The 19,062-nt window shown below is 44.4% G+C and overlaps 1 protein-coding gene across 4 annotated transcripts in view; it reads left to right on the top strand.

Moving 5' to 3' along the window:
* KPNA3 (karyopherin subunit alpha 3) overlaps nucleotides 1-19,062 on the top strand; it is an 82,466-nt gene that overhangs the window by 33,685 nt on the left and 29,719 nt on the right. For all 4 annotated transcript variants that reach the window (XM_045014095.1, XM_045014103.1, XM_045014117.1 and 1 more), the window contains exons 3-6: nucleotides 15,960-16,049; nucleotides 16,322-16,351; nucleotides 16,442-16,494; nucleotides 16,582-16,677. In XM_045014095.1, the coding sequence (XP_044870030.1) occupies nucleotides 15,960-16,049; nucleotides 16,322-16,351; nucleotides 16,442-16,494; nucleotides 16,582-16,677 (269 nt within the window). The remainder of the gene's footprint in view (nucleotides 1-15,959; nucleotides 16,050-16,321; nucleotides 16,352-16,441; nucleotides 16,495-16,581; nucleotides 16,678-19,062) is intronic.

Raw genomic sequence — 19,062 nt, 5'->3', positions numbered from 1 at the left:
TGAAATTGTGCTTAATAGATGCCTTCGGGATTCTGGCTTACTGTGGAAGGAGCAGCTGTTTGTCTCAAAATGCACACCATGGGGCCTAGTATAAGGCAAGTCTTGCCCATGGCTGTCACTTATGCCAGCATCTTCAATTTTTTCCTGATGCTCACTAACCTTGCCAAATTCCCTTTCCAAGAGCACTTATAGCATGTAAGGTGCCACAGAGCATTGTGTTTAACTAGGTCCTCTATGGCGATATTTGCCAAAGATTCAGCAACTGTTGGTACTCTTCATCTCCCCATTGATGTGTAAAAATGATAGACTAAAGTAAAAACCAGGATTTTGTAATAAATTACTTTTGGATTGTAATTATGGTACATGAAGTATGTTATGTAACTGTGTATAGCATTTGTAGTTGGAGTCCTGTAATTTCTGGCTGGATGCTGATGTCTTAATCAGTGCCTCATAACTCCTTTTTGCATATTAAAGATGATGATCAGTATTGCTGAACCACTTCTTTTTTTGCCAATGATGGCAAATCAATTTGAAGCACTCCTTTATTTGTAGTATTCTGTAGCATTAAAAAACTTAATAAAGTATCCTTTTCTGAGCATTAACTGATAACTGTTATCAGTTGAGGGCCAAAATTTAACAGTGTAAGGGCTGCATGTTGATTATGCCTGTGTTAAAGTATAACTAAAATAGAACATAATTATTCTAGATGTGTCATGTTTGGTACCATTGTATTTGTGGGAGAAAGGGCTTTTGAATGATACCCAAGTCAACCCATTTCTGACTGCATTGTATTGTCAACATTTCCACCAATGGAAGGATCTGGAGCTGTGAGCCAGAGGGGCAACAAGTCCCTTGTGCCACACCCTGGAGGGTGACACCATTGAATTTATGATTCTGTAGACGTTTACAAATGACAAAGAAAAGAGTTGTCATTAACTTGCTCCCTGAATTACACATGCTCCCAGTCTACTACCCGTGATGGGTTTGTCTAACCCAGTGGTTCTCAACCTGCGGGCTGCTTGCAGCCCAATCAGCACACAGCTGCGGCTCATGTGCCATCTTTAGGGCAGTACAGGTAGCTTATATATTGTGTGGGTACGGCCCACATAACGCAGAGAGCTGCATATGCAGCCCACAGTGGTAAAAAGAGAACCACTGGTCTAATCTGTTCTTAATAACCTCCAGTGGCAGGGATTCCAAAATCTCTCTTGGTTAAACTATCCTAGAACTTAACATCCTAACTATAAGGGTAGTTTTTCCTAATGTTCAACCTAAATCTCCCTTGCTGAAGACTAAGCTGATTGCTTCTTGTCCTCTCTTTATTGGACATAAAGAACAATTGGTCATATCCCCTTTATAACAGACCTTAACATACTTGAAAACTGTTATTGGGTCACCTCTGTCTTCTCTTCTCAAGACTAAACATGCCCAGTTTTTTAATCTTTCCCCATAGGTCAGGTTTTCTAAAGCTTTCATCATTTTTTTTTTTTTGGTTCTCATCTGGACTCTACCCACTTTGTCCACATCTTAAATTGTGGTGCCAAGAACTGGACACAGTATTCCAGTTGAGGCCTCATCAGTCCCAAGTAGAATGGAACATTTACTATTTCTTGAGAGTTGGTCCCTAAATGTATTCCAGTTTAATGGGACTAAAAAAGGGGGATGGGGCGGGGCGGGGGGGGGGGGGGCCCCAGCAGATAATCTCTACCCAAAAATATTAAAGGAACTGGCACATGAAATTGCAAACCTAATAGCAAGGATTTTTAATGAATCTGTAAACTTGGGGATTGTAACCCATGACTGGGGAATTGCTAATATAGTTCCTATATTTATTTAAGAAAGGAGAAAAGTATTCTGGGAAACTACCGGCCTGTTAGTTTGACCTCAGTGTATGCCAGGTCTTGGAACAAATTTTGAAAGAGAAAGTAGTTAAGGACTTAGAGGTAAACTGTAATTGAGATAAAATACAACATGGTTTTACAAAAGGTAGATCATGCCAGACCAGTCTGATCTCCTTTGAAAAGATAACTGATTTTTTTTTTTTAGACAAAGGAAATGCATTTAATACATGGGACACTAGATGGGGAGAGCTCTGAAGGCATGGCTACACTTGCAGACATAGAGCTGTGAGTTAAACCAGCTCTCGTAGACCGCAGCAGGGAAAGCGCTGCAGTGTGTTCACACTGTCAGCTGCAAGCACACTGGTGTGGCCGCATTTGTGGCACTTGCAGCGGCATTGGGAGCAGTGCATTATGGGCAGCTATCCCACAGAGCACCTCTTCCCATTCTGACGCTGTGGCTTGTGGGAAGCAGGCGGATGGTTGCAGAGCATTCTGGGTCCTGACCCAACGCCCTGTGATGCATCGCTTTGTATCCCAGCAATCGCTATGCTTTCATCCACATTTGGTGCCATCTTTCAACGTTTTTTGTACTGCACGCTCTGATTTCCCTTTCGGTCTGTGGGAATGGATCCCGAACTGAGGAATATGCTGATGGGTCTCACCACTATGTCACGTTACTCCTTAAGCTAAAAACTGACAGGAGTCTGACGATGTCGATTCACATAACAGTTACAACACAGGATTGCTTGTGGCATTCACAGACATGCTCACCACAGTGGAACGCAGCTTTTGGGCTTGGGAAACAAACACGGAGTCGTGGGATCACATCGTCATGCAAGTCTGGGATGACGAGCAGTGGCTGCAGAACTTTTGCATGAGAAAAGCCACTTTCATGGGACTGTGTGCTGAGCTTGCCCCCACACTGTGGCACAAGGATACGAGATTGAGAGCTGCCATGCCAGTGGAGAAGTGGGTGGCTATTGCAGTCTGGAATCTGGCAACTCCAGACAGCTACCGATCGGTCGCTAACCAGTTTGGAGGGGGAAAGTTGACCGCTGTAATCGTGCTGATGCAAGTTTTCAGGGCCATTAATCGCATACTGCTGAGAAGAACCATGACTCTGGGTAACATGCATGACATTGTGGCTGGCTTTGCACAGATGGGTTTCCCTAACTGCGGAGGGGCGATAGATGGGATGCATATTCCAATTCTAGCACCAGCCTACCTAGCCTCTAAGTACATAAATCAGAAGGAGTATTTCTCTATGGTTCTCCAGGCGCTTGTGGATCACCGTGGGCGTTTCATTGACATTAACGCAGGCTGGTCCAGAAAGGTGCATGATGCCTGTGTTCTGAAAGATGCGTGCCTGTTCAGGAAGCTGCAAGCCGGGACTTTCTTCCCTGACCAGAAGATCACTGTAGGGGAAGTCAAAATGCCCATTGTGATCCTTGGGGACTCTGCTTGCCTTTTAATGCCGTAGCTCATGAGACCCTATACAGGGAGCCTTGACAGCAGCAAGGAGCAGTTCAACAACAGGCTGAGTTGGTGCAGAATGACTGTGGAGTGTACTTTTGGCCCTTTAAAGGGCTGCTGGCACTGTCTGTATGGGAAGCTGGACCTGGCTGATGACAACATCTCCACAGTTATAGCTGTGTGCTGTAACCTCCATAACATTTGTGAAGGGAAGGGTGAAAGATTCACTCAGACATGGACCTCAGAGGCTCAACACCTGGAGGCTGAATTTGAACAGCCAGAGAGCAGGGCTATTAGAGGGGCCCAGCATGGGGCTGCAAGGATTAGGGATGCCTTGAGGAAGCAGTTTGAGGTTGGAAACCACCAGTAATGTTTGGTGCCCTGCACAGGAGTGAAGTGCAGTGTTTCCAATGTTAGTAGGAATCCGGGTTTGCTATGTGTGGTGCACTGACTTGCGAGGCCTGTTGCTTTCCTGGGCTACCGTATCCTTTACTTTAATGCAATAATTAAAGAATGTTTTCAAAACCAAAAAAAGCATTTTATTGAAAAGAAACAACTGCTTGGGAAACAAAGGGCATGATACATTATTGCTGTTTGAGATGAGGGAAGGACACTGGGTGAGGAACAGGACAATCACAGATTTGCATATGTCCTGTTATCATACTCAGTCTTCCTGTCTGAAGTGCTGTGCAATGAGTGCTGTGCTTCAGGCTGGCTAAAATGCATGATTGTGAAGAACTTCAATAAGATCTCACAAAACTAAGTGATTGGGCAACAAAATGGCAAATGAAATTTAATGTGGATAAATGTAAAGTAATGCATATTGGAAAAAATAACCTCAACTATACATACAATATGATGGGGGCTAATTTAGCTACAACGAGTCAGGAAAAAGATCTTGGAGTCATCGTGGATAGTTCCCTGAAGATGTCCACGCAGTGTGCAGAGGCGGTCAAAAAAGCAAACAATGTTAGGAATCATTAAAAAGGGGATAGAGAATAAGACTGAGAATATAGTGTTGCCCTTATATAAATCCATGGTACGCCCACATCTCGAATACTGTACAGATGTGGTCTCCTCACCTCAAAAAAGATATTCTAGCACTAGAAAAGGTTCAGAAAAAGGCTACTAAAATGATTAGGGGTTTGGAGAGGGTCCCATACGAGGAAAGATTAAAGAGGCTAGGACTCTTCAGCTTGGAAAAGAGAAGGCTAAGGGGGGGATATGATGGAGGTATATAAAATCATGAGTGATGTTGAGAAAGTGGATAAGGAAAAGTTATTTACTTATTCCCATAATACAAGAACTAGGGGTCACCAAATGAAATTAATAGGCAGCAGGTTTAAAACAAATAAAAGGAAGTTCTTCTTCACGCAGCGCACAGTCAACTTGTGGAACTCCTTACCTGAGGAGGTTGTGAAGGCTAGGACTATAACAATGTTTAAAAGGGAACTGGATAAATTCATGGTGGCTAAGTCCATAAATGGCTATTAGCCAGGATGGGTAAGAATGGTGTCCCTCGCCTCTGTTCGTCAGAGGATGTAGATGGATGGCAGGAGAGAGATCACTTGATCATTGCCTGTTAGGTTCACTCCCTCTGGGGCACCTGTCATTGGCCACTGTCGGTAGACAGATACTGGGCTAGATGGACCTTTGGTCTGACCCGGTACGGCCGTTCTTATGTTCTTATGGTGATGTGGGTTGAGTGCAGTGGGTAAGGGTCATAGTTTGCAGGGCTGGGTGGTGAAGCTACAGGTGTTGGAGGCAACTGGTGTAGATAAGAACCTGGATGTTGGGGAAAGTGGGGTGGCAGTGACATGGGGGCACAAGGGAAAGTGTTTGGGGACAAGGGCTGTGCAGGGGTGGGACGGAGAGGGGGGCTGAAGTGCTCCGCCTGCATTGCTGCAAGCGCCTGTGTTGAGTCCCCTTGGCGCTCCATGATGCTCAGCAGCCATTCTGTGCTTTGTGCGATCTGCATTCTGCTGGCGGACCCTCCTTTCACTGTCTTGACACTCCTGCACTTTTTGATTTTCATTAAGGGACTTCTGTATGACTTCATGCAGCATGTCCTCTTTGCTTCTTCATGGATGCTTCCTGATTCTTCAGAGACTTTTGGTTGTTGATAACAAGGACGGCTGGGATCTCAAGGTTGCATCTGTAAAGCCAAAATGCAACACTTAACAGAGGCAGCATTGTTCACACCAGACAGCAATGATTCGGCCGTACTTAAAGACAAGCACAGTGTATACAATAGCAAAAATTGCCCATCCCAAAGTGAGTGGACATAACCTACAGGAGCCCCAAAATGATGAGTAAGCATAAGGGCAAGGGGGGGACTGATTGTTTCAGTACTGTCCTCTGGGGTTCTGTGCCTTGGGGAGAGCCAACAGCTGCAGGGGGCCCCTATACTGAAGTGTCCCCACATTTTCCACAAGATGAGTTTGTCCTGGAAGTTCTCACTGCTGAGGATCACCTGGGAAGCAAGGGAGGGTCTTCTACTACAATGCAGCGTCCGTCCTGGCCCATATGCAGCTTGCCTGTGTGCAGCAATGGTGTCTCCCCCCCCTCCGGTCACGGCACAGTGGTGCGGACTTGTTAGCCTTCCTGGGACAAGGAGCACAGTAGCTCTGCCAAGGAACCTGCACAAGCGAATTGCCCAGCTTCTGCATGAGACCTTTGAAGAGATCACTGAGGCCGATTACTGCAATGTGAGAGCGCACATCAACCCCCTATTCCCCATCTAGTCATGCATGCAGCCCTAACCCTCCTTGTCCCAAGAGCCTGCACCAAACAACTTCCTTCCAAAAATAAAAACCACTTACCAGCCACCTCCTCTGGTGTTCATTCTTCCCAAAGCACCGTCTGCTGCGACTGGCTATCTTCCTCTTGGCTTGAAAACAGCTCCTGGCTGCATGCATTTAGGGATGTCGGGCTGTCTCTCTCCTCCTCAGCACCCTCGCTCCCGCTTTCCTCCTCCTCCTCCTCCTCCTGCCGTGTTGCACTGGACTCTGAAGTGACCATGGTGGTCTTCAGAGTGGAGGTGGGGTCACCCCCAAGTATAGTATCCAGTTCTTTGTAGAAACATCAGGTTACGGGGGCAGCATCGGAGCGGCGGTTTGCCTTGCGGGCTTTTGTGGTAGGCATTCCACAGATCCTTTACTTTAACCCTGCATTGCAGTGCATCCCAGTCATGGCCCCTTTCCATCATGTCCCTTGATATCAACCAGTCAGTTCACTTAACTGTGTCTTTTCTGAACCCCCATGCCTCTCTTGAGAACAAGAAACTACACTTTCTTGACCTCAGATGTGACCTGGAGTTCTACCTGCAAAGAACCAAGACCATTAGAAAGTCTCTGCGGCTCTTTGCTTCCATAGCAGAAAGAGCAGAGGGCTAAGCTATAGCTTCACAGGGAATTACTAAGTGGGTCTTGGGATACATATTGGAATGTGGTAAAATAGCAAAACTTACCTTTCCCAGGGGCGTTACAGTGCGCTCCATGCGAGCGCAAGCAACCTCTGTCATCTCAGGACATTTGCAAAGCAGCAACTTGGCGATCTGTCTTCACGTTGATGGCACACTACGCCCTGATTCAAGCGTCAGCTGTGGATGCAGCAGGAGGAAGGTCTGTATTACAAACTACTCTGCTACCAGCCTCCTTGCACCAACATCCACACTGATCACTGCTTGCAAGTCACCCATGTGTAGAATATACACTCGAAGGAGAAGAGGAGGTTACTTACTGTAACTAGAGGTTCTTAGTGATGCATGGTCCTTATGTGTATTCCACTATTCACCCTTTTTACTCTTCTTTGGCCTTAACATTGCAGTAGGACGACGAACTGGAGTGGTGTCAACCCACACTACCCCTTATACTCTTGGTTGCTAGCACAAGGGGAAACACTGTGCATGGGTTGGTCAAAGGATACTGCTTGGAGAAAACTTCTGGACTCAAGCATGTAGGATGCATGTGCACCCACAGGTGGAATACAGATAGGGACCACACCTCTCCAAGAACCTCTAGTTACAGTAAGTAACCTCTTCTGTGTCTTACATACTGTGCCCCAAAATAGTAGCCTATTTTTACAAGGGCATCACATTGTTGGCTCATATTCAGTTGTTGGCACATATCTAGACCAGCGACACCATCACAGGACCTAACCAGATCAGCCACACCATCACCGGTTCATTCACCTGCACGTCCACCAATGTAATATATGCCAGCAGTGCCCCTCTATGTACATCGGCCAAACTGGACAGTCTCTAAGGAAAAGGATAAATGGACACAAATCAGATATTAGGAATGGCAATATACAAAAACCTGTAGGAGAACACTTCAACCTCCCTGGCCACACAATAGCAGATCTTAAGGTGGCCATCCTGCAGCAAAAAAACTTCAGGACCAGACTTCAAAGAGAAACTGCTGAGCTTCAGTTCATCTGCAAATTTTACACCATCAGCTCAGGATTAAACAAAGACTGTGAATGGCTTGCCAACTACAGAACCAGTTTCTCCTCCCTTGGTTTTCACACCTCAACTGCTAGAACAGGGCCTCATCCTCCCTGATTGAACTAACCTTGTTATCTCTAGCTTGCTTCTTGCTTGCATATATTTACATACCCCTGGAAATTTCCACTACTTGCATCCGACGAAGTGGGTATTCATCCACGAAAGCTCATGCTGCAAAACGTCTGTTAGTCTATAAGGTGCCACAGGATTCTTTGCTGCTTTTACAGATCCAGACTAACACGGCTACCCCTCTGGTATTCAATTTGTGGTTCACTATAACCCCCAGATCCTTTTCTGCACTAGTACTGCCTAACCAGTTACTCCTCATGATAGTGGAAGGATCCCAAGAATGTGTGGGGAGGGATGCAGTTCTCACTCTCCACTGTGAAGACTTTAATGGTTGGAGAGCCCTCGTGGGCAGTCTTCATATGCAAATGACTTGGTCCCGAGAAGATTTGGGGCTCCAAATCAATGTCCTAGAGTGCAGGACTATCAGGCTAGTCTGCATTACTTTCTTCCTGTTCAAAATTCTACAGTATAGATCATGATGGAAAACATCTCTGATGCACTACATCTCCAAGCGGGGGAGACAGGCCTGTCTGATTCTGTCAGGAGGCCATCAACTCTGGACATGGTGCTATTGACCTGGGATAACCAGGTAGTTCATCTCGTGGAAGTCCGCAACAAACAAACATGAAGAGATCCTCAGCACACGCTGTAGCCAATCCCAAGTGCTCCCTATGAAATTCTATGATACAGCCCAGATTTCATCATAGAGGGGTTCCCATGATAGACCTGTTTGCCACCCACGATAATGCCAAGTGTCAGTTTGTTACATAGGGGGCATGAGCCTGGGATCATTGCCAGATGCCTTCTTTCTGCAGTGGAGTCCTGGATGCCTTTATGCCTTTCTGTCTATTTCCCCTGATAACCTTGGTAACTTCCAAAATCAAGAAACAAAGCCACTATCATTTTCATGGCTCCATCCTAGTTGAGGCAGTTTTGGCTGACAGACCTGCTGAAGATGTCCATTTAATTGCCACTCCTGCTCCCAGACTGTCCGGACCTGATCTCTCAGTACCACAATCATATACTCCTAGCACTTGACAGCCTGGATGTTGGTTGAATGCCAGACATGGACTGCTCCAAACATGTCCAGGAGATCCTAATACAGAGCAGGAAGACCACCAGATAACTATTAATCAAAATAGAAGAGCAACTGACTTGGGCAGGTCAGCAGCTCCTGAACCCTATGCAAGCTTCAGTACTGCAGTTCTCCGACTACTAGCTGCATTTGTAATGTTCCAGCCTGTTCAGTTGTATTGATTCATCTCGCAGTTAACTTGGCTTGCCATTTCCCTGTACAGTTGTTCTGACTCTCTCATCCAATGGTATCAAACTTCCTCAAGGCCCCGTTAAATGCTTACTCACAAGAGACCCTGCAGCTGCCTGGGACATCAGCATCATCCTCTTGACTTATGGGCCACCCTTAAAGCCCATTTTTGAACTTATTTTTACGCTGAAGACTCTTCCTAGCTGTGGGTGTTTTAGCCAGGAGAAAGGGTGACTGCCAAATATTTATGGCTGTGACCCTCCATCCACAACACTTCATAGGGATAAGCTGGCGCTTAAATTTGGCGTGAGATTTATCACAAGGTGTTCTCTGAATCTGATGGAATTCCATCAACTTGCCTGTTTTCTTCCTGAAACCCGACTCTTGGTCAGGGGGAAAGTAGTTACATAGAACACTGTGCGTCAGCAGTATGTTACATTAATACATTGTGTGACAAAGTTCCTCCTCTACCTTGGTGGGTCCTGCGCTTATTGGCAGATTTGCTCGCCTCTTAGATTCACCCTGTGGGTCGGGAAACAGCCCAGAGACCTTCCCCTCTGGTAGAAGCCACAGTCCAGGTCAATTCCTCCCCTGTTTGATCAGGAGTTGGGAGGTTTGGGGGGAACCCAGGCCTGCCCTCTACTCCGGGTTCTAGCCCAGGGCCCTGTGGACTGCTGCTGTCTAGAGTGTGTCCTGGTACAGTTGCGCGACAGCTACAACTCCCTGGGCTACTTCCCCCATGGCCTCCTCCCACCACCTTCTTTGTCCTCACCACCGGCCCTTCCTCCTGATGTCTAATGATGCTTGTACTTCTCAGTCCTCCAGCATTATGCTTACTCACTCTCAGCTTCTTGGAGGCCTCTTTCTCCCAGTTCCTCACATACTTCCTCTCCTCTGGCTCCCTTTGACCTGACTGGAGTGAGCCCTTTTATAGCATCAGAAGGGCCTTAATTAGAGTGAAGTGCTTAACAGCCTCACCTGACTCTTAGCAGGTTAATTGGAGTCAGGTGTTCTCCTTAGCCTGGAGCAGCCCCTGCTCTGGTCGCTCAGGGAACAGAAAACTGCTTATCCAGTGGCCAGTATATCTCCCTTCTACTACTCTGCTGTTCCCAACTGGCCTAGGTCTATCATAATTGACAGAACCAAACCATTCTGTCTCCTGTTTTATTTCTCGCTGTAGCCGGCTGTTCGGAGAGCCAGGCCTTCTGATCACAAACAATATTTAAGTGGCTAACACAGTGTATCTTGCTAGGTTACCACTTGACCGGTGTACCTCTTTCGCTGAATATCAAGGCTCACTCCACCAGAGTTCAGGTGATATCCTTGTTCTGCTTCAGGAATATACTAATTGAGATCTGCAAAGTGGCGATGTGGAGTAACCAACTGATTTATCAAGCTTTAGGCCTTGGACTTAACTACCAAAGCAGATGTCAAGTGTGGGAGTGGTATGACAATCTTTCTAATGGAGCTGATACTCCCCATGCCACAATCCAGGAAGGGTGCTGCTTGCCCCTCCCCAACAGCGGAATGTAAACTGACATACTCAAAGGAAGAACATAGTTGGTTACCCTGTAGTAACTGAGGCGATCCAAACAGTTGTAATCACTGTGGATCTCATAATCTATCTTCGCTTTAGGATTTCTCAGCTACCATTGAATTGCAAGGGAACTGAGGGATTATCCTGGATGCTCCTCCTTTATGGCCTTGCACAGGACCATGTGGTGTCATAGGGCACTTTCAAGGCCTCAGTGGACACCACTGTTCAGAATAATCTGATCTCATGTGCATGAGACTCACACTAACAACATCTGGAAGAACCACAGCTAGTGTTATTTTCACAGCCAAAAAACTATTATGTACCCTACAAATAAAAAGTGATTACCATCACCAGTCCTGTTTTTTGCAGGCTAGAAAATAGATGTCTGTTTCCATTAAATTTAGATACTCCATTTTCACTAAATTCTTTAGCTGTTTCTAGTCTGGTCCTCCTAGTTTGTTTCTTTGGCAACCCTTGGAGAAAATTAGATCCAGTTTTCTCCTAAATATATAGTTTTCTTTAAACAGTTGAATGCACTACTCATTCCCAAATTAATAAAACTAATTAATGTAAACACTCTTGGGGAGACTTTCACCCCAGTTTTGAGTTGGGTCCTGAGACATGGAGAGCGTTCGAAATAGGGCTTTAACCACTTTTGTATCCTCCATTACAGCCCAGAATTTGGAGAGCAGCCCAGAGTAGCCAGAGCACACTGCACTGCAGTCACGTTCCCCCCTTTCCCAGGGGGCACAGCTACATGGGGGCTGTGTGGGAGAGTGGAATAGGGCTCTGTGTCAGCCCTAAGCTGATTGGGTAAGCCCTGAACATCATGAGATTCCCTGGTGAGGAAACCTGTCACTGGAGTGGCATAAAGGAGACAGATCCAAGCCTAACAAGCCACAGCTTGAGTTTTGAAGGATCAAATTTGCAATAAAACAGAATCTGTTAGCTAGTTTTCCCTTTCAGTAAACTTAATACAAGTATGTTCTCAGATTTTAGTTTATAATGTCTTGAATCAAAGAACCCAAAAGAAGTTAGTAGCTAAAGAAAATTCTAAAGTTGTCTCCTAATTCTTACTTCCTTTACATTTTCCTGCATATAAGTTATGAAACAAAACACCTACTTAAGTGCCATTGAAATAAACTCAGGGCTGGTTTTGAGAACAGATGCCTACTTTTCATCCACATCATGTGCCTTTTGCTTAACATCTTCCAATTCAGCAAAGCATTGTGTGACTATATCAGGGCCTTAAACTGGAGGCACACAGCGGGGATGAAAAGTAGGCGTATGTTGCATTTAGTGCTGTTTTCCTTACGATATTCCTATATGTAAACCTTTTCCTTTAATAAAAAAAAAAAAAGTTTCTGTTGCTGAGTCTGAGATTCCTTTTCTCTGATAACTGGCAGCAGAACTAATTAAAGATTAGAATATTAGGGCCCCTTATAATTTGTCCTCCTCCCCTCTTTGCATCTTCTGACAAGAACAGTCGCGGCAGAAGTTGGCCAGAAAATGTTTGGAATGTTGAGTCTGTGTAGTCTACTTCTCTGCCTTGAGATCAAGCCTGTTACAGCTTCACTGCTTATGTTTCTTATAGTCTATATGCATTTGGACCTTCCTGAGATGGTGTTATGGTTGAGTGTACAGAAATAGGAATTCTTGTCTGTTTTGCCTTTTAATAAAATATATAATACATCTCTACCCCGATATAACGCAGACCTCAGGAGACAAAAAATCTCACTGCATTCTAGGTGAGACCTCATTATATCAAACTTGCTTTGCCCCCTCCAGAGCCCCCTGTCCCTAATCACCCCCAGGACCCCACCCCCTACCCGACCCCCCCCTGTCCCCTGACTGTCCCGATCCCTATCCACTTGTCCCCGCCCCCTGACAGGCACTCACCGGCAGTGGCAGGAAGCGGACCAGCCCGGCCCCAGTCTGTTCCACTCTGCCAGCTCCCAGCTGCGGTGCTCCACTGGGCCTTGCTAAACCAGGATATGTCTGTACTGGCACGTTTCTGCGCAATAAGTTATACCACTTTTAATAAAATGCTGGAATTAAACCACTGTTGCATGTCCACACTGTGCTCCGTGTGATAGTGGAGTGCATCCACATTAGAAGTGCTTGCAAGGGCAAAGAGAGCAGTGCATTGTGGTAGCTAGCCCACTGTGCAACTGGCTGCAGGGTGCTTTGGGAAAGGTTTGCAATGCCTCATGGGGCAGGCACAGCGTCACATGATGCAGGTTTCCCATCCTATTGTTCCATGGGCATCCTACTACATTGCCAGCTGCTTTTCAACTGAACGGGGGTGGGGGGGCAGTGTGTGTAACGGAGTGTGTGTTTATGGGGGGGAGTCTGTTTTGGGGGACAGAGGGTGTGTCTGCATGCTGTCTTGTAAGTTCAGACAGCAGGAGGAAGCAACCAGTCCTGAGGAGGAGGGGGAAACCACAGCGCACATACACCCCCCCACACGCACACCCCTCTGTTCAACAGTGGGAGCATGCCACATTAATGGTTTGCTTTGTGTCCCAGAGCAGATCAGTGAGCATGCAATGGCTGTCAGAAACTGAGCTTTGAAAGGGGAAGGGAGCATGTCTCCGGGACAGCCCAGTTCAAAACAACAGCACAGTGGCCACTTGAGGGATTATGGGACACTTCTGGAGGCCAGTTGATTGCTTTCTGTGCTGTACTGTGTTTACACTGCCAATATAGCACTGGAGCCTCTGCGCTTTAAGACTTACCACTCTCGTCAAGGTGGTTTTTTTGCAATGCTGCAGCTGAGGAGTTTCTGCACACTAAGGACTTGGCTACACTTGCAAGTTACAGTGCATTAAAGGAGCCCCGGGCGCACTAGCTCACTACCCATCCACACTGGCAAGGCACATAGAGCGCTATGACTCCATGGCTAGAGCGCTCCTGGTACTCCACCTCGGCGAGTAGAATAATGTTTGATGCACTCCCACTGGAGCACCCCAGTGTCAGTGTAAATGAGGTGTTGCATTACTGCGCTCTGATCAGCCTCTGGAAACCTCCTATCATCCCCTTAAGTCAAGTGGCCACTCATGTCATTGTTTTGGATATGCCCTTTGAAAACTCTGTTTGACAGCCAGCATGCTTATCTGCTCCGAGACAAAGCAACCATTACTGTGGAATGCTGTGTGTGAGGGAGAGAGGCGGGGGCAAAGGGGGAGGTCTTCTGCTTTCTGAACTTACAACACAGCATGCTGACATTCTCTCAGCCCCCCAAAAACCCACTCTCTCTCCCCCCCACATACACACTCTCTGTCACACTCCATCCCCCCACCCCCATTTGAAAAGCACATTGCTGCCACTTGCATGCTGGGGTAGCTACCACAATCCATTGCTCTCTGTGGACGTTGCAAGAGCTGCTAATGTGGCCACACCAGTGTGCTGTCAGCTGTCAGTGTGGACAGGTTACAGCACTTTCCCTACTACGCTCTACGAAGGCTGGTTTAACTCAAAGCGCTCTACATCTGCAAGTGTAGCCATGCCCTAAGTGGCGTGGCAGCGTGTACATCTCCGGAGTTACACCACAGAAAGCTGCTTTACTGTGCAGTAACTTGCCAGTGTAGACAAGGCCTCATAGAGTTGAGCAATCCCCATTGTGTGATGCTTGTGCAACTCTCTTACAGAATTGTATATCTCTTGTTTACAACTCCCTTGCTGATTAATGGTCATTTAACGCCCACCTGGGTGTGGGTCACCTCCTTTGTTGTCACTGGAGAACTAGCAGTGGGTGACTTCCAAAGTCACAGTGTATTTCAATAACAACCATACAGCAGAATCTCATAATTTTTTATGCACTAATGATATGCATATTTTGACAGAAGAGTGGGTTTCAGCACATCATGACTTTTCGTATGATATCTTATAAGGCATGCTTTGTATGAAATATCACAATCATATATGAATGATGAATATGGGGGTTATAGGGTGCTCTTTTAAGATATAGTGTGACACCATAGCAGATGATAGTTTGGAGGGGAGAAAATGTCTTTCTTTAATTGCTTGCATAATGGAGAATCAGAGTTTTTGGAATTAAGACAGTGCAGTTTGCTTTTTAAATATTTAACCAAAATGAAGATGGAAATATAGTACAGTTGCAGGAAACTATGCACAGAACAAAAGAGAGACCAGGGGTCGGCAACCTTTCAGACGTGGTGTGCCGAGTCTTCATTTATTCACTCTAAGTTAAGGTTTCGCGTGCCAGTAATACATTTTAATGTTTTTAGAAGGTCTCTTTCTATAAGTCTATAATATATAACTAAACTATTGTTGTATGTAAAATAAATAAGGTTTTTAAAATGTTTAAGAAGCTTCATTTAAAATTAAATTAAAATGCAGAGCCCCCCGGACCAGTGGCCAGGACCCGGGCAGTGTGAGTGCCACTGAAAATCAGCTCGCGTGCTGCCTTCGGCACACGTGCCATAGGTTGCCTACCCCTGAGATAGACCATGTCTAAAATGTGGAAGAGTTTTTTTTCTGTGGAAGAGAATTTTTTTTCTGGTGAATAAACAAACTTGGAATAAAAATCTTGAAACTACAAATAAAACGTTCATTTGGCATAGTTGGAACCTTTATTTGAGTTTTTTCCTCTTATAAAGGTAGAAAACAAAATGTAGTAAGCAAGCTGATTAAGCAGACTGTGAACATTTTGTGGATGCTTTAACATTGAAAATGCAGCTTAGTCAGAGAAGCTCATCTGAGTAGTCACTAAACAAAGCACTAAGTTGCAGAGTACTGTGTTATAAGTAGAAACTGTTGTTAATGCTGCAGTGACCAGGGTCTGTCAGTGCCAGTGTGTTGGAGCATGTTTGCTTACACCTAGGATTAAAATAGATGTAATCAGGATATCTGAGCAGCTTGTAATAGTCTTATTTACAAACTAATTTTAGTCTGATTTGACTAGGACATCATTATTCATTTCTAATTTAAGTGACTGTTGAGGCAGAGCTATGTGTGCTATAAACTCCATGTAAAATATTGACACTTTTTAACTGAAAGGTGTTAACTATCTATTTTATGCAACGGATTGTAGTATTTTGTCATGGTTCACAAGTTACATGCTTATATATAAATTCAAATCTATTTTAGCTTAAGACAAAATGAGTGACTTACAGCTGCCCTATTGTAAAATCAGTCTGGAGTTCCAAATCTCTTTATGTAAACAATCTTATGTACATTATTTTTAAGTGCCTCTGTTTGACTAGTCTGTATTGAAAAGCATTAAAGTGTCTTTAATATCTTTAGAACAAAAGAGATGAACATCTTTTGAAAAAAAGAAATGTCCCTCAAGAAGAAAGTTTAGAAGACTCGGATGTTGATGCTGACTTCAAAGCAGTAAGTTGCTTGATTCTGAATCTGCTTCTAAAACTTAGTTTCTTTGGTAGTCGCTAGAAGACTTTTGTTCTATTATTCACTTGAGTTTGAGTGTTATGTTCATTTTTAAATTGCCTGTAAATTGACAGAAAAGGCAAATCTGAGCAGTTACAACTCCAGTGAAGTAGTGGAGTGCCACTGCTCACCATTGCTCAAATGTTTAGTCTAGAATGTTTCAGCATTAAATGTGATTTTAGTAATTTGTTGCTAAATGATCTCTCTTTCTTTTCAAGCAAAATGTAACACTAGAAGCTATATTGCAGGTATGTTAAACTTAATATTTTCAGTTTCTTGAATTCAGAATTTAAGGCTCATTTGATGGATTTCTGAATTTGTTTATTTTTGTATTGCAGAATGCCACAAGTGATAACCCTGTGATCCAGTTGAGTGCTGTCCAAGCTGCAAGGTAAAAAACCCAGCAACATGCACACAGTTGCTACAAAAATTTTCCTTGATGAAGTTATTTACTCATCTGTCTTACTTAATTTTACAGAAAACTGTTATCCAGTGACAGAAATCCACCTATTGATGACTTAATAAAATCTGGAATTTTACCAATTTTGGTCAACTGTCTAGAAAGGGATGATAAGTAAGTATATATTTTTTCTTTTCCCCCTTTCCTTAAGTTTTATGATTAAAAAGCAGCACTATTTCAGATGCAAACTTATGACCATGGCCATGTATACTGTGGCACAGTGGGACCAAATTCCACAGCAACATTGATCTTGGTTGCTGCACTCTTCCCCAGGCTGCCTGTTTCACCAGCCTACACTTCTGGCTCCCTTCACTCTTTCTGCAAGGTGAACTTCATCTCTGGCTCCACTGAACAGTACAGGGAGCATTGTGCTGCTATCTAAATTCTCTTTGTAGGGAAAGCTGGAGAACAAAAGACAGCTGCAGGCAAGTCCCAGCAGGGCAGAGTTCAGAGGGATATGGTGAATTCCTTGGCACCTTAGAAAAATGCCAAATTCCACAATCACAGAATCATGGAGTCCATGGCTCTGATTGAGGAGTTGGGGCAGTTCATAAACCCTCAGCTATCGGTTCAGACTCTCTTCACTCTCAGGCAGGCATCACTGTTTACACTCACTTTGAGTTTTCAAGGTTACTTCTGCAACCATAAATTAGAAACATTTTTAAATGCAAACAGATTTTGGAGTGCCGTTCTGCAGCTGCAGAATCATAGAATACACAAGACCCTGCTTGTGACTTGCTCAGCAAACGAGCTATTACGGAAATGCCTGGTAACAATTTCATAATTAGGGTTGTATTATAAAATGGGCTATAAGCGCCCATTTTTTCTGCAAAAGTAGATGTCCAACTGTGTGACATTTCACACAGTTAATTTTTGTCCATTTTCTGTGTAGTTTTTATGGCTTCTTTGTAAATTTGTAGAAGGGAGTCTTTGAAATTGGGCTCAGGATGAAATTTTTCCTGGGCAGTTCTTTTTAAATATTATCTACAAAATTTGAGTAGGGATATAGATCTGATGCAGTAGGTAGTTAAAAACTTAAGTTGGAGTTAGGGTCATTTTTAGCTTCTGTTCATGTTATATTTGAAAGTTTATGCACTGTACATACAAACCTGACTGATGGGGAGAATGAGGAACTGAGTGCACAGAAGCCTGATTGATGGAGGTTGAGTGCATGTAAAACCTCCACCAGAAGCCATGATTTACTGTCACTTTCTCGTACAACAAAAGCAATTATGCACAGCTATTGTCTGTTTGCAGATGCTCTTTTAACCTTTTTGTGTCCACAATACCCATTCCTTTCCTACACCACCTTGAATTAGAATGAACGTATCTAGGAAGCTATTTCACAAAAAGCTCCAAGAAGCAGTTAGGGTTGCTACCTGTGCAACATACCTGAAACAAATCAGTGAAAGCAAGGAAATGAAAAGTTAAGTCATCTAATAATACATACCCTGTACTCCTTCATCTAATAATACATACCCTGTACTCCTCCAACCACAGGCACACATCTTACTATTATCACAACTACCATACCATGTACTGCAACCTTAATTCTGCCCCCTTGTATAAATGCTAGCCCTCCATCACTCCCTTTAACCACAGTCTACACACAACTCTTTACCAAACTATTACTGTGTATTTGGCTGTGCACATGTCAGATGCACCATGTGTGGTCTCAGGGAAAATAAATACTCTATATACACTCATATTCCTAACTGATCCACAGAGCTTCTTTAACAGGCTATATTTCCCCGCTCTTGTTGGTGGAAGTGTGATGGCATTTTACTGGCAATCAGTGATATGGGACAGACCAGTTCTGTGATACTTTTGCACTACAATGCTCCTGTGACAAATTTGTTCTGCAACTTTGTCTTTCATTAATCTCAACAAATAGGATCTGTTGTAGGAGTTCTCTCTCTCTCTCTCTCTCTCTGAAATGCTCTGTTCAATGCCATATCCTCTAACACACCACACGCTAATGGTCTTCCTTTATGACCTTTCACCACTTCTTGGGTCAGCCTCTTTTTCCTTCAGTCTTGATCTTTTGGACTCTTCTTACCTACATAGTTGCCAGGCCTGTGCTTTATATGACCAGACCATCTGTTTGGTCCAGTTATTCTATAATTTAGTGAGATAAATGAGCTGTTTATCTTAGGCCATCCAAAGTAGTCCATCTAGAGATGGTTATTTCTAAAAATAAGTCAAAGTTGAAACTGTGCTATGTTTTTTTTCTTCTTTTCAGATTTCTTCTTTTTGAAAATAAGAAATATACAAATGTCAAAAATGAATATATATATATAAAATACCTTCTAGATCAGCGGTTCTCAAACTTTAGCAACCCAAGGACCCCCATTTTGATTTAAAATTTTGCATGGACCCCCAAGTCGGCTTTTAATTTTCCACAGGTGTGCTCAACCTCCGCTCAGCCCCAGGCCCTCCCCCTACTTCCCAAGGCATCACCCCCGCCCTTCCCCAAGCGCTCCCCATCCCTGCTCCTTC

This window comes from Mauremys mutica, chromosome 1, assembly GCF_020497125.1.
Source record: "Mauremys mutica isolate MM-2020 ecotype Southern chromosome 1, ASM2049712v1, whole genome shotgun sequence".
Lineage (NCBI taxonomy): Eukaryota > Metazoa > Chordata > Testudines > Geoemydidae > Mauremys > Mauremys mutica.
Note: the sequence above shows the minus strand (reverse complement) of the source record. Positions and strands in the feature narration are given on the sequence as shown.